Source organism: Sturnus vulgaris, chromosome 1 (assembly GCF_052056855.1).
Source record: "Sturnus vulgaris isolate bStuVul1 chromosome 1, bStuVul1.hap1, whole genome shotgun sequence".
Classification (NCBI taxonomy): Eukaryota; Metazoa; Chordata; class Aves; order Passeriformes; family Sturnidae; genus Sturnus; species Sturnus vulgaris.
This window is the reverse complement of record NC_142243.1, coordinates 123,547,020-123,563,491: the sequence shown is the minus strand read 5'-3', so window position 1 is coordinate 123,563,491 and position 16,472 is coordinate 123,547,020. Positions and strand designations below refer to the sequence as shown.

General features: G+C 38.7%; 1 protein-coding gene across 1 annotated transcript in view; it reads left to right on the top strand.

The window, feature by feature from the left end:
• SLCO5A1 (solute carrier organic anion transporter family member 5A1) overlaps positions 1-16,437 on the top strand; it is a 74,809-nt gene extending 58,372 nt beyond the window's left edge. Inside the window, exons 6-9 of the mRNA XM_014883500.2 lie at positions 33-192; positions 3,807-4,048; positions 7,219-7,283; positions 8,516-16,437. Of these exons, the coding sequence (XP_014738986.1) occupies positions 33-192; positions 3,807-4,048; positions 7,219-7,283; positions 8,516-8,961 (913 nt within the window). The 3' untranslated portion in view covers positions 8,962-16,437. The remainder of the gene's footprint in view (positions 1-32; positions 193-3,806; positions 4,049-7,218; positions 7,284-8,515) is intronic.
• Positions 16,438-16,472: the final 35 nt, after the last annotated feature.

Sequence of the window (16,472 nt, the reverse complement as noted above, 5' to 3'; positions counted from 1 at the left end):
CTCTACTAGCATGTTCTTTTTCCTTTCTTCAGTCCCACTCTTGCCATGGCCCACAGGAATCTGACTGGAAGCTGTAATGTTAACTGTGGATGTAAGATTCATGAGTACGAGCCTGTCTGTGGATCAGATGGAATAACATATTTTAATCCTTGCCTAGCTGGCTGCATCAGTGGTGGAAACCACAGCACAGGGGTAAGTGCTTCACCCACCATCCACACACAGCCCCCGAGTAGCCCCTTGGGACCAGCGCAGATCAAAGACTTCTCAGTTGTAGCTCAAGCATCCCTCCTGTGAGCTTCAGAGAAGTTCTCTGCAGGTGACTCATGCATCTCTGAGCCTTTCCATGATTTGAAAGACTGGCAATGCTGTTATTGCATGGTCCCAGCCCACTTCCTTTAGTTATGTACCAATTTGAGGTACAAGTTCATTTGTACTTAGTGAATCCTCTAGCTGAGTGAATGCAAATGCCACGGGATAGGGAGGGCTGGTGTTTCCCTTACAGACCCCAAACACCTTGGTGGCAGTGACCTGCGTGCCTGCTGTTTCCTGCAGGGCTTGGAGAGGGTACCTTGAGTCAGTGTCATCTAACTCAGCTTTCTGCCAATGTAGGCAGCCATGTCAAACTGACTTTCTTCAAGCTCAGTCTTACCTTTTAGAGCAGTTTGGATTTTTCTGTGACTTCCTCTCTGAATTGAAGGAAAAACAACTCTTCAGGTAGTTGGACGTGTTTTAAACTCAAATTTAGGTGGAATTTCTTTCAAGTCATTGGTGTTTGTGTCAGCCTCGTCATTTTGCCCAAGTATGTCTTGCACCTGCACTGGTGCACTCATAGGTCTGTGGTTTGCCTGGCTAGGTAAAGACTGCCCATGTATTGTGCTCTTGTAAAACAGTTCAACCAGTCCTATGGCCTTTTTCTAAACCTCTTCCAGGCTAAATGAAGGTTGTCATCAAACTCAAGTAATCACAACTTAAAATATGTTAATAATCCATTTTCTTTCTTGGAAATACATTGCTTGTTACAACCCAGAGTTGTAGTTATGCCAAACTGGAGAATGAAATCCTGCTGGTAAAATCAAACCGTGGAAATTTGGTAGTTTCCAGGACTGGGCACAAGAAGACAGTTGAAAAGTAGAATCTGACTTAAGTATCAAAAGAGCATTATGGTCATATTAGTTTCCTTAAAATATGAACTCTTAAATTCTTCTATTCTTCTGTCCTTTAAAAAAGGATAATTGAAAAAGACAAGAAGTAGTGTAAACATTGATTTCCTTAGGGCTTGACTAAGCTTTCCTGAAAGCTTACTTAAAAAGTATCAGTTTCCTGATTTGCAGTTGTGAGCCAGCCTGTGGAGCAGGAGGATGTTAGGTCCAGCACTTTGTTTTCTCAGGTCACCTGGATAATGGTCTGAAAAAACATGTTCATACATAGATGCCACTGAGAAGATACTTGTTTCTCTTAATTGTTTTTTTTTTCCTTTTTAGATTATCTTGCTGGTTTTTGTAGAAAATTGTTTTGACCAATTGGAAGAGTCTGCATTGTGACCCTCTGGTTAAATTTTAGTGTCTATGTAATCTAATTTGTGCTTTCCTAGATTGAGACAGGCTTGGTCTTTCTTGCATTTCACCTGATATCGAACTGGCACTATTAATTTATTTAGTAGGGAAATACTCTGGGAGTATGTGCTCTTCATTACAGATTTTGAAACATACTATTGCATCTTATGATTTAAGAAAAGATGCTTCATGGCCTGAAGTTTTAACTCAGTAGCTAATGGTGAATAGAATACGACTGACATTGCTTGGAAAAGGAATTTTTTTGGATTAAATAATCCTTTTTGTATGATACTTTTAAAAACAAGTGTAAGTTAGTGCCACTGTATAACACACACTAAATGTTGCTGACATATAATATTTTGGATTTAAGTTTATAACATAGGGTGTTTCGAAATTAACCCTTTAAAAGTTCGAACTAAGAGGAAAGGATACCAGTGTACAGTTCATACCTGTTTCTTATAGATATCTATTTATTTTTTCCTATACTCTTAATATTTCTCTCATGCTATGTCTGTCTTATTTAATACACAGACTTAGTTTTGCTGGTGATGAACCAAGATTGTGTAGTAAAGAGGTCTAATTTCTGTAGGATCTCTATTTGGCATTTGCATTTGGAAGCAATAAGGAGTTTAGGGTGAGGTACTGTAGAAAGAAGTCAGATACTCAAGTGATCTTGGAGTGGAGTGCTGCCTTGGGAAACCAGAATCTGTTTCTAAGTGATGTTGGGCAAGTAACTTAAACAGAACTTCTCCCCATTGGTCTTTAATCTTGTATTCTTCATATTCTGGATGATGAACATGAGCAACAATCAGAAGTGCCTAAATCTGTATTTTAAGGCATGAAAAGTTACATTTAGAATATATTTAGTAGGGTATAGTTCTGGAAAAAAAGGATTCCAGTTGTCTCAAATTAATCACCCATGTTTCTGAAATCTTCAGTCCTTTTCAATTAGTTAACTAGAAAATGGAGATGACATCAATACCTCTTAACTATTTTGAAGATGACTCATTTTTGAAAGAATTAAGTTATAATAGTGAGTGTGATAAAAATTCATATGCATTTTCATATGAATGTTTCATATGGCATTCATATAGAATGTTCATATAAAGTATGAGTCCTTCTGTCTTTGTAGTGGAATATTCTTAGTCTGAGGAAAAAAATACCTGAAGTCACATTTTGAAAATGGGAGGTAAAATCCTGGATAAATACATACATTATTAAGATGTTCAGCTAAATCCTAGGGGGAAAAAAGTGCGAGGTCTCATGATGTCATGGATGCATATAAAGGTATACATTAAAACTGACAAACAGCCATGATTTGGATATGTCGTGATGTCTAAGTGCTTAAATTCACTATCTGAAGATGATTTTGTAACTTCTGTGCCTGTGTGGTCCGAGGTTTGATGAATGAAAAAATTGAAACAGAAAGCTCTTTCCTATAACATCACATATGTCCTGGCCAGTTTATTCTGTAGCACTGGAATGTTCTCATCTGCTGCACACCCCTTTGCCTTACATTAGATGAAAACAGGGGTAGCATAATGTGAAAGAACGCTATTTCTGATCTAGCTCTTCCTCCCCTTGTTCAAATTACGGTCCTGTTTGCCTGTGAAGTGCTACTTCTTTATTCAGTCTCTTTATCTTAATTTCATTCTCTTTATCCGTTCAGGAATCTCTGTCAGTCCTCCAGTCTCACTGTTTTAGTCTCTGCTTTCCCTTTATTCTCTGTTTTTGCTCCTGTCCAGATCTACACCCACACCCAGGTGGAGGATCCTGAGCTTCAAGCATGGAGTGCAGCTTATTGCTCTTTGGCCAGATTTGGGTAGCCTTCCATTAACATGGCAGAAGACACTGCCTGAATATGAAAGTCAGCAAGCAGCTTGCTGAATTTCAGAATATGGCATTGTCACTGCTGCCTGAAGAACATTTCCTCACATTTTTCGTGGTACAATAGAAACAATATTTTTCTCCAGCCGCCCTGTCAGAAGTGATCGAATTGTTTTGTCAATATTTCCCAAACATATTCCAGATTTTTTATAAACTCAGACTAAATAAAGCAATGGAAAGGCAGCGTCATCATAGAGAGTTCTGTCCAGCTTTTAAATTACTTTTTACTTTTGCTTGGGGTAATGATTCTGCTTGAGGCAGAAGATTCTCAGGTTAGAAGTACCACAGGACTGTGGTACAATGTTTCTTTGCAGTGTCACTCTAACCTATATTTTTCACATGGAGATGTTCTTTTTTGCTCTGCAGGTCAGAAATTACACAGAATGTGCCTGTGTGCAGAGTCGGCAGGTGATCACTCCGCCCACAGTGGGCCAGCGCAGTCAGCTGCGGCTCGTGATTGTCAAAACCTACCTGAACGAGAACGGCTACGCTGTGTCCGGGAAGTGTGATCGAACCTGCAACACGCTCATCCCATTCCTCATCTTCCTCTTCATTGTAACCCTTATAACAGCATGTGCCCAGCCATCAGCAGTCATAGTGACACTCAGGTGAGGACTCGGTTATGTTTTGTGTTTTTGCCGTGCCCGCTATCGCCAGTGCCTGTCGAGCTTGTGTATCCTTAAAAAGTGAAAGGGCTGACAGGGATAGGGTGAAATCTGTATTTAGAATATGTAATATGATAATCTACTTCAGGAGACATGAAGTGCACAGTAAATTCCAGATGCCATAAAGAGAAAACATGCAAAACATCATGGAAGAATATGATTTCTCCTGAAAATTTTTCAACCTTCTTGGGGCAATGGTTTGGATTTTCAAATGCAAATGAAAAAAGTTAGTATTGAAAATTATCCTTTTCTCATTCTTAAAACTGCTCATTCCTGCCACATATCTGGTTTTGAGTCTTCCTTTTTTATCTTCACAAGAATTTTGAACTTGTACTGTAGTAGTGGTGTTATTGCCACTACTCCAAGGAGAGAGAACAACACAGCCTTTGTAGGAAAGAGGCAGTGGCATTTATTTGTCAGTTTGAAAAAAAGCATTCATATTTTTGGATTGGCTTTTCCCATCTCTGCCATCTAGTTTGATGAACATAATCATTCGCTGTAACATCTTTGTCCATTTAAAACATAGTTCCTGTAAGTGAAGTTCTGCTGATTTTTAAAGAAAAGCGAGTTGAAAAAATACAGTATGGTCTACTGCTAAAATAAATTTGTATTTGTTTAATCTGTGTTGCTGCTGTTTAAAGAGAGGGAGGACTTAGAGGAAAATTATATCATTATTTACTAGAATTTACAGAGCATATTGATAAGCATTGGTTCTGCTGGTAACAGGAGGACGAAGAATGGTTTAAAGATGTCTATTTGGTTTGGGATCTGAAGCTGAAGAGCTCAGAGCTGAAGCAGTAAGTTCTTTTCAGATGAAGATGAGTTGGAAGATAAAAGAACAAAATAGTTCAGTTGGAAGGGACCTTCAATGAGCACAGAATCATAGAATATGAAGGGGTTTGAAGGGCCATTAAAAATTACCTATTTCCAACCTGTTGTCATGGACAGGGACACATTTCCTAGACCACAGCTCCATCCAGCCTGACCTTGAACTCTTCCAGGGATGGGGCATCCACCACTTCTCTGGGCAATCTGTTCCAGTGCTTCACTGCCCTCACAGTGAAGAATTTTCTCCTAATATCTAATCTAAACCTACTCTCTTTCAGTTTGAAGCCATTGCCCCTTGTCCTGTCCCTACATGCTCTGTAAATACTCTCTCTAATCGTCCAGTCCAGCTGCCTGACCACTGCAGGACTGAGCAGAAATAAAAACCTAATAGTGAGGGCATTGTCCAAACACTGACAGGCATGAGGCATTGACCACCTCTCTAGGAAGCCTCTTGCAGTGTTTGAGGTACTCTTCAGAGGCACACCCAAAATGATCCAGATGCAAATGGGCATCCTGTCCATGAGACCAGGCTAGAGCTGATCTGAAGTAAATCCCTACAGTTTCTTGAAATGCTTGTGGTGTTCATGTCAAGTCTCAGCATTAGCTGTTTAGCTGCATTAATTGCTAACATAGAGACACCTTTTGTCCTGGTTTTGTGTAAAATCTGTCTTCAAATTGAGCTTTTTTTTACACTAGTCTCATGGCTTTTATTTCTGTGAGAATGATCCTCCTAATCAAGTAGGATTTCCTTCTGTTAGTGCTGTCTTTAGAGCTTCACTCTGATATTCTGGGACAAATGTAGGCCCCTCTAAAAATAATAATAGTGGCAAATCTTTGTAATAGGTCATGAAACTGTGGAAAACGTGAGGCAGGTCAGTACTTAGCTTTGGTATCCTTAGACTCAGTTTTGAGCACAGCTGAGAAACCCTTTGGCAGGAATCTTTGTCTCACCTCCTCCAAGGACAAGCACTTGCTGTCATTTTCTCAGCTCAAGTGCTAAGGTTTATGCAGGAGCCTGCTGCTGACACAGAACTGTGCTGTGTCACATTGAGGAATTTTGCTTTCCAGTTTGCTTTTCAAAAAATCCACAGAACGCATTTAAAGGTCACTGTTGGGACATTGAAGCCTGGCACTCGGGGCTGGACACATCAGAATTCCAGCTCCTCAGCCTTACCTCAGCTATTGTGTGCATAGCACCATTATAATTCAGAGACTTCTGACTTTATTCCTCCTGTCTCTGGATTTCCCACATGTAAAATAATAGTAATAAAAACAATATTGCCCTTGCATTGCAATTATCCAAGGCAAATGAAGATCAATATTGCAGTGAACTTCACAATAGTGATGAGGTACATAAGTGACATCTCCAACAGGATTTTGTAATGTTCAGTACAAAAAATAGGGGCCCACACACATGGACAGTGACACCTGCTGTCCCAAACCACTTACTGTGCTTTGTGCATTGGTCCAAGGTCTGTGGCCCAGGTTGGTTCTCCAACTTCTAATTTCTTGACTTCAAAACTAGATTTCATAGCTGCATCACAGCTTTGAATGCAGACTTTTTGTGCTTTTATGGTGTATTTCAATGTCATTAGAAGCTGTCTATCTTAAGACCTTTAGATAAAGAATTAAAAATATTTTAAAATCAGGAGATAATTTATGGTTTACTAAAATTGTAGTTGCAGTGTGGAATTTTATTACTTTGTATTTAGTCTTTGTAAGCTTGACATTTTTCCTTTGAAACTGCCGGAAGGAATCTTGTATTGCTTGAATTGAAAAGGTATTTAAAGAGACTGTTTGGATGTTTGTACTGATGTTTTTCCTGAAGTAACTCCAGAGTGCTTATGCTACACAAAGATGTGTTAAATTCAGAAACTGAGTCCAGTCTTCAACAATTTAGTTATCTTTTAATTCTAATTTACCTCAAAAATATTAAGAAAGATAAATTAAGATGTATGAAATAATAGAAAGCTATAATGAGAAGCCATAAACATTTGTGTGGATTCTCTAAATTTCCTTAATGTGTTTAAATCAAATTCTTCTGGCCTTACACAGGTAAAGAAAGGTCAAAAGGCATGAGTGAGATTTTGATTAAACAGGTCCAGGAGGGGCTGGCTGTATTTTTTTCTAGCAGTATGAGTTAACAATAGTAGAAGCTAAAGAGAAGAAATTTAGACAAAGATTTTCTATAGCTGAGAAGAAAACCATGGGGTAGAGCCAGAACATACCAAGATGATTATTGGTTATGGCTGTTTCTTCACTGGAGTTTTCTGTTCACCTGCTAGGTCTGTGGAAGATGGGGAGCGGCCCTTTGCACTAGGAATGCAGTTTGTTTTATTAAGAACTCTTGGTAAGTCTCACAGTAGATCAGCATTTCCATAAAGGCCATGTTCAGCTTAAATATACCATAAAAGTATTAAAATTCCATAAATCTGCAACTATTTGCTGGACTAATTGTATTAGGAACCTAAAATTAATGACTTCTGAAAAGATTGCATCTGAAAATGTTGTTAATTTACTTTTTTTGGTTACTGACTTTCTAGAACAACGTTATTTCACAGAAAGATAATTTTTAGTTTCAAATGGTATTTAAAAATTAATAGTTGCTAAATATTATTTTATAAGGATTTTTAAACTTTCAAAAATAGAATTTTGTTGCTTTCAACAGTAACAGTAGTTTTTCTAATTTTAAACATAAGCATTTTTTTAAAATAAGCATAATTTTAATGTCTTTCTTCAAATATTATTTAATGTCTTTCCAGTATTTCAAAGCAAAAATGGATAGATGTTAAAAGTCTTTATTTTTCAAAGCATTCTCTTTCAAGCTCTTGAATTTCTAAAATCCTACCCATAAAGAACACTCCAGGTGTTCAGCTACTATGAGATACATGACTAGAGCAAGCAAGGTCTGTTCTAACAGAACAAGAGAAGCCCATTGAGCTGCATCTTCATGTTTTGTTTGAGGAAGGATGTTTCAATCTCATCTTTAAGATGTACTTCTGGGGAAAGCAGGAGCATTCATTGGACTGGCTGCATTTTTAGCTGCCTTAGAATTTAAATTGTATCTTGGGAAGATCTATTCAAAAGGAAATTTATAATCCTAATGGTCTTATCCCTCATATCTATCTTCAAAAACATTTTGTGATCTTCAGTGCTTTTTCACCTTGATCTAAAAACAGCACCTTTCCCAGATCGTGGGCAAAGGATGTTCTACAGGTAATGCTATGGAGATAATGTATTTTACCTTTTATCCTCCTGAGAGCAAAATTGGATTTTTTTGGGAGGGACATGTAGCTCAAGAAGAGCTGTCTGGGGACAGCAGATTAAAGTACCTGTTGTAAGGTGCTGCTGGCTTGTCTTCTTTGATTTCTCTCCCATTTGTGGTAGGTTTAATGTGTGGGGCAAATAGTATTGGTGGAAAGACTGGCTGGCCAGTTTTTCATGTTCTACATTTCATGTGAGAACAGCAGTGTAGAAATCTCAAAAATGTTGAACCTACTCTTTGGCTGGGGCATACAGTTTCTGTAGAAGTTTTCCACGATATGCTAACACATATTATTTCTCTTGCTATTTTTGTTTCAGCTTACATTCCCACTCCAATTTATTTTGGGGCTGTTATTGACACCACGTGCATGCTTTGGCAACAGGATTGCGGCGTACAAGGATCTTGTTGGGAATACGATGTCACCTCGTTTCGTTTTGTCTACTTCGGGTTGGCAGCTGCTCTCAAGTTTGTGGGATTCTTTTTTATTTTCCTGGCCTGGTATTCCATAAAGTGTAAAGAAGAACAACTGCAGAGACAGAGTTGGAGGGCTTCGCCGGTGAACACTGTGAGTGAGATGGTTGGACAACCTGGACCCCAACAAAACTATGCACGGACTAGATCCTGCCCTACCTTCAGTTCCCAAGGAGACATCAGTGTGGCACAAGGAATGAACTGCTTAGCACAGACCTACCCCGGCCCTTTTTCAGAAGCAATAAATTCCTCAAATGAAAATGCATTGGAAGAAGTCACTGCTGAGATATAGACCCCTGGCTTGGTAATGTAATATTTACTTTTGTTGGTTGACTTAGTTACGGCGCCTTGTAAAACACCTGTGCCTTCTATTTTTAATCTAAATGTAACACGTGATAAAACCAACAAAGCTTGATGCAAACAACCATAATACGTTCCTGAGGGCTGGATACCTCAAACCAACCTGAGTTCTTATTTCTCCCCTCCCGACGATGGAGTTTTAAAAATTGTGTTTGTAATGATTTCAGATGTGTCCATTTAATGTCCATGCTCTGATCTAATACCATTGTAAAATTGAGGTGTTAAGAACAGCAGAAGGCAGTGGAAGAGTGACAAAAACTCATATTGTTGATGTCTACACTCACAAAAATGCTTAAATGTATTGTCAACTTCATATCCGCAAATTGTATTTTTAAGAGATGAGTAATTACTGTGAGTTCTGCTACAAAGCACAACTGAACTTATTTAAACTATGCAACTTATTTGGATAAGTGTATGTGCAGCAAATTAAGTTTAAAGCTTGCTTTTAAAGACATTACTGCAACTGAATTTGAAAGGGGCTATTTTCAGGCGTAATCATTAAATTAAAAAATAACATAAGGTTTAAAGTACTGTTAATAAAATGTCAAGCCATACAAGAGTTATGCATCAGGTAATGTTTGCAAATGTTGAGTTGTAACATCTTTATCCTGTCAAAATGTGCATTATTTTTCACTTGATGGCATGTAGTCATTCTTCACAAAGTATGTAGGATACTGTAATGCTTGAAGTAAAAAACTTCAGTATTGGTTTATAGTAACATTAAGATGTAGGAATCATACACACATACCAGAGCAGATATATGCATATTTCTGCAATGTTATTTGGGTGGCTGTTACTAGCACCAAGTCCATACTTTCCTGAAGAAGAAAACAGCTGGTTATGGTTTGATAGGAAGTTTGGCTGTCCTTCAGAATTGCATGCCAGTCTAGTTCAGCTTCAGTGGGAAAGTCCCGAGGGAGGGCTAATGGCCTCGCCTGGTGTCTGGGACCTGGCGTGTCCCTGGCAGCCAGCAGCAGCAGAGTTCAGGCTGCAGGAGTGAGCAGAGGAGCCCCTGCTGCAGGGGCTGTGAGCAGCCTGCCACTGTGGGGGCAGCTGGGAAGGGAGGGCTGGTGACACCCAGCACTGAGCAGCCTGGTGGGACAGGTCTGGAGGTCCCGGCTGTGTGGTTTGTCCCACACATGTCTGCCTTTTCTCAGCGTCACTGAAAGCTCCTGTGAAGGCAAAGGGTGAGTTTGTCTGTCCTTTGGCCTCCGGGTGAAGGGCTAAGAGTAGAAGTTATTGGCAAGTGTGGACTCACAGGACGTGATGTGGCCTTTGTTTATTCCAAATTGCTGTAGTTTATTCTCTCCCTGGGAGATGCTGAGACTTTCTAATCAAATGTGCTTGGCATTTCATTTCCTACTCTGGAGGCTTTGTAGTGCCATACTCATGAGGTACTAATGATGTCTCAAAGGGCAGAAAATTATGTCAGTTGGACACTGGGAAGTCAAGACTGTATTGTGCCCTGCAGGGGAAGTCTTAGAAGTGTAGGAAATTAAAAAGCAGTCTTTTAAGAGGACTCAGTGATAGTCTGGTTTGGATTTTGCAGAGTAGAGAACTTGTATGCAAATAAATAGGAAAGAGCAGAGCTTCTACATATTTTTGAACAGAGTTATTCCTGATTTGATTTTTCAATTTAGAACATGTATATTGATCAAACATTATATGGAACCAAATAATTGAAAATAAAGGCAGTACTCTCCTTGGCATCCATTGAGTTGTCCTGGGAAGAGTAGATTTCCCTCTCTGCCTTTGCCACCTGCCTTTTGTCATCACCTGGATCCTCTTGACCAGCCCATGGGAGTACCCATGGGGCTGCTTATTTCAGAATGTCTCAGTCCATTTATGTAGTTTGTAACAATTCTTACTCTTCCTGTCTGATGACTCCAATTCTTCTGCCCCAAACATAGAGGAATATTGTTTTGATCTCTTCCTGCTATTCTGTCCATATTAACAGCTTCTTTTGGATTAAGCCTGCGAATTCTTTTCTTCTTATGAAGCCACCAGATACAGCATGTCCTCAGTTAGCACACACTTTCTGAGATAACTGAGTTCTATACTTCTTGTCCTGAGAAATAAATTTCCTTGGCTCAAAGGTGTTAGATATATATATAAAATAAGAGGTCAGAATAAATGATAAAAATGTTTCCTTTTGCTTTAGTCTCAAATGCTTGTTGCACAAAGAATTTTGTACCATGGCAAAAATTGGCAAAGTAGTAGGACAAAGTGTAATTGCAGCCCAGCACTCATCCATTTTTATCACTTCCCCATTTTATTCATCACAGGGATAAGTGAAGAGTGACAGTCTTTTCAGATACCTCAGAGCATTTAGGGAATTGTAAAAGACTGAAGATTAATCATCTATCCTGATCTCTTCTATTTCATGCCTTGTGTGCTTCTGTTCCATACAAAAAACAAGGGAGAGAAGAGTAGGATTGTCAGGAGCTAATGCCACTGATGCCAAAGAATGAGTGATAAAAATGATACTTCTGCAGCTGCTGGTGTTTCTGAGCTTTCAAGGGATTTCAGAGCTTGTTTCAATGGAGACGATCTATTTTTTTAGGATATCCTGACCCTTCGACTTATAAGAACATTCATATTTCCTAAGTGATTGAAAAAGTGGAATGTAGAAAGAAAGATACTAACTTCAGAAATACTGAAAAAACCTTCTTTACATACTTTCAATTTTAATTTTAATTAGAAATTAAATTTTAATTTTTCTTTGAGAATTATATGCAAAACAAAATGTAATTCCTTACTTTTCAAACAGATTTTTTCCTGGTTTTGGGCATAGATAATTTTGGCTATGTGAATAAATTTTTTAAAAAATCGATTAATTCAGCGTCCTCTGAAAGAAAAAAAATCCAGACTCTGGCCGGTTTTTGATTGGTTCCTGAAGGAGGGTTTCTCATGAGTAATCTATAATAGTCTAAACTAAGCCAATAAAGGTATGCAGGGGAAACACATCCACCTCCTAGAAATGTCAGTTCCAGCATTGTCATTGACTGGTGTATGGGCTGAGACCTGTGAACAAACGCTGTGCTCTGAGATTGTCATTGCTGCAGGAAGCAGAATCTCCAAACATTGGGTGCACCCCTGGCAGTGGTCATGGTCAACACACGGTGCTAAACCAACTTCACAGGAACAAAAAAAGAACTTTGCCTGTCATCCAGTGAAGGGGCCCATGCTGTCTTCCTGCTGTGAGATCCTCTCACCATAGAACACAAAATCCCATTAAGTTGTTATTTTTGCTGCCTTCCCTCTCTGTCCCTGAACACAAAAGGCTTGGTAGCAGTGAATACAAGAAGAGGTGAAGCAGGTGTCCTGCTCACCCACGGGCTGCTATTGGCAGCAAACCCAAGTCACCTGCAGCTTACCAGCCAGTGATTACATGGAGCAATAACATCTGCTGATTGTTAAAGTGCCACCATGCCCTCTTCCACCATTTAGTCCTGATTTAGAGTGAGGAACATGAGAGGAGAAGTAGCCCAAATACATGGAGTTGAGGTTAATTGTCCCTGCTTGGCCTCCCATTAACCCTTGTTTCCTCAAAAAGAAGAAAACTTCAGAATAGATGCTGCCATGGCCTTGGGTGCTTATGAATGCAGCACCCTCAGGAGATAATTTGTAGATCATTGCAGGGCTGGAATAATCTGAAGAGTGGGACTTTCCACGTTTCCAGTTTTAGTCAAAAGCCCTCTGGTTTTGGTCCCTCCTCTTCCCTTCGAGCATACTGGATAAAATATGGTTTAGTTCGGAACCAATGACATTTTATAGCCTTTCAGTACAGTGTGAGCAGCTGCAAGAAACTTTGAATATTATGGTGCAATTTGTATTTCAGTTCTTTGGCCAGCCTATATATCTTTAAAAGTGCATGTAGTAACATGTAGTTCTTCAGAACTTACTGTTATGTAAGTGGAGACACAAATCTCCTACTAGGTATTAGAAATGTACATTTGAAAAGTCCTAAATTAATTACAAACACTTGAATATAGTGTTTTCAAAAATATGGGGCTTTTTTAATATTGCTTATTAATTTGTAGTATTAGCTATTCATTCATTATGGTTCTGATACAGCAGAACACTTAAATATGTGGGTAAATTTATATATTTAAGTAATGCTCTTGAAAATAATGCACATATGTAAGTATGGGACTGAATTCTGTCTGCATTTAAAAAGAAATTCTTTTATCCAAAAAATATTTCTATGATGAGCATTTCCCCCATGGATTCAGTGATAATTGTAACCAGAATAGCACAAAGTAGCACTTGAGTACTCTGCTGTGGCATTCAGGTGTGGCTACTTACAGATCCAGCAATGGAGGAAGGCTGTCATTTTCAAATAGAATTTCAAATTCAAAATATTTTGTGAGAATGGTTTAAGATTTATTCTTGCTCTTCCTGCCACTTATTTTATGAATTTTTGTCTGAATACCTGTGTGTTGCATTGGGAAATAGATTAAATAAAGGCATCCTTCTGACCTTAGAGCCAATGAAATTGCTCAGGTAATGCTGTAGACTCAAATTGTGCCCTTTCACAGAATTTGAACCTCGAGGTTCAGATGACAAGTTGTCAGTATCTCGCACAAATGGAGCAGAACACTGCCTGCTCAGTGGAACTTCAGAGAGCGTGTCTGGGACAGGGGTCAGTCAGCACCCTCTGCACTGTTCTTGCAGGTCTTTCCCCAAAATGCCTGAATAATTGCTGCCTTACTACATTTTCTGTAGTGTGCATGTGATACCACAGCTCTTCATGGTGTTGTATTGATATAGAACTGATGATAAATAGGTCCAAAGTGTCTTACTGCTATTTTGGAGCCAGATTCTTGGCCTCACCAGTCCAATGTTGAGGCTGAAGAGCTAGGTCATACCTTGTGTTGGAAGTTAACTAGCTGGTGCTTTAGCAGGTGTGTGTGAACTAGGGCATAGCAAGCTTGTTTAGCTTTTATACTCTATTCACTCTTACTACGTTTTTTGGAGGTAGAAGACAAAAAAACTTCCTAAACAAGTTTATCTTTTTTCTCAATAATATGTCTGTTACAATGGCTTAGGAGATGCCATCCTGCATGTGTTAGAATCTGGCTTCTCCCAGCTGAAGCTATCCAGCTGTGGTTGCTTTCCAGGGGCTTAAAATACCTGGTAACAGAGATATACTGGGACTGCGACCTGCATAGTCATTGCTTTGGACAGAAGGTTTGCTACTTATAGATTAAACCTGAAATCAACACATTTCAGGTTCTTCACATACTGGACTTGATTCTTTGGACGTTTTCATCACTTCAGAGTGCTTAGAAAGTGGGCAGTCAACATCATGGTGGTAGATTTATTCTTTGGTAGGGAATTAGGGCTTTCTTCTTTTTTCTTCTCTTGTTTTCTTGTTTCTTTTTTTTTTTTTCCTTGTTTGACAAATAGCAATTCAAAAAGATTGTATGTAAACATTGTCACACAATAGAGATGTGGAGCCTTCAGTGTGATGACAGGGTATGGTCAGTGTTCACATGATTTGTCTCCTTTTACACTGAGTATCACTAATATATGTTCCTTTGAGGCCAAAGGTTTGAAAGCCTCCCTGATCCTCAGGAAGGAAATTTTTCCAGTATTTTCCTCATAATTTATTGTGTAAATTAAGGAGGAAAGTTAACACTACCCGTGTCCCGTGGCCATATCTGTTACATGAAACTGCAGTTAGTAACTACAGTTAATAATTTTAGCAGTCATCCCTCCAGTCCTTCAGTTCAGCTATTTTTTTTATTAATACAGCCTGTTAAACACAGATGTAGCTCTGCAATTTCAAAGTAGCTACAAAGTTTTCTTGACTTCAAGTATTACAGAATAGATGCTTATTTATCCAGGTTCCATTCTACTTCTAATTATTGCATTATCCATTGTGTGTATGGTATTTTTTTATTTTTTCAGTCTCAAACCAGTTGTTACAATGTTATCCTGTAACAATGTTTTGGTCATTATATAGAATAGGTGAAAAGCTGTGGAATTAATGAAGGGCTACAAAAAGCATCCAAAATGTTGTTCACCTTGAGAAAAGGTGAGACAGCTTGATAATCTCTGGACAAAAGACTAAACAACACTGTGGTGCTAATAGGTACTGAAGTATTTTATGATGTGTTCACTATGACTTAAATGACATACTCAAGGCATGTCGATGATGCATGTGTTTCTGTTCCTAAAGCCTGGACTGCTCTGACAAAAACAGTGTTTGTAATTCCTGGTGGGCCAATTCCTACCTAGCTGTTCCATGGGAAAGTAATTTCAGGAGTCTGTGTAGGATTTGGCCCTGCACTATTAGGTAAAGTAAAAGCTACACAGACCACAGAAGTCTCATGTAGAATGTATTCAGCCTGCTGTAGCATGTTACTTTATTTAGTTGCTTTGCTCAAGCAGGGGCTAAAAATAAATTCTGTAGTAATGATAGAAACACTGGGCTAAATTCTGGAACCACTTAACCAAGCAATATTTGAATTAAAATGAGGATTGAGTTCTGAAATATTAATGCTCTTTTGTGGAATACCAGAACGAGAGGGGTAAAATAAGAGCAAATTCTATCTCTAGGAATGGAAAAAAGGCCAAATCTGGTTGACTTTAAAGTGAGCTATGATTTACAAAAGGGGGGTTTTGTTTTAAAATCTTGAGAACAAAATTTCCATTTTGAATTCTGAACCATAATCTTTTTGTGTTATTGTGCTTGGGCTACTCATGCAGGGGAGGTGTCTGTATTCTAAATAGCACTGAAAGCACTAATCACACTTCTGACCGACAGGCCAGAAATTTTGCCTCTGTAGCAAACTCCATATTTGAAAACTTGGAGGGAAATTTCCAAACAAAACAAAACAAAAGTACAAACTTACCCAAAGCTGAGTTTCAGTAAAAAAAAGAAGAAAAATTGTATCAGTGAGATCCACAGTTGAGTGGAGGCTTTCCTGAAAGAAGACCTGCTCTTTTCACCAGCTGAGCAATGGGAGTTTGGCCCCTGGCTGCAGTGCATACCTCTCTCTACCAAATGATTTGTGCAGAACAGCAACAGTCTGGATAGTATTGTAGGAGCATGGAGTGGGCACACTGCCTGTAACTGTTTAGTTTTTAAAAAACTCATTATTAAGCAAATGTGTAGAGTATTAAGGAAATTTGTAGAGTATGTCTGATGGTATGAGTGTGTGGGTGCTGTGCTGTGGTAAAAAGAGAATAATCGGTTTATGCTGGGTATTTTTGCATACTTTAGGCTCCTGTATGTTTTTTTTAAAATTTATATTTATTTCTCAGCAGAGCTTAGAGTAATTTTAAAGTTATATAACCCATGATTTAATGAAACCTACTGTCAGCATCTGTTGTAAACACGTGTTTACAAAACAAACTCTTGAATACTTGATACTTGGAAATAAAAAATAGCATATCATGTGTGTTGATTGGGTCCAGATCCTCTCTGATTTC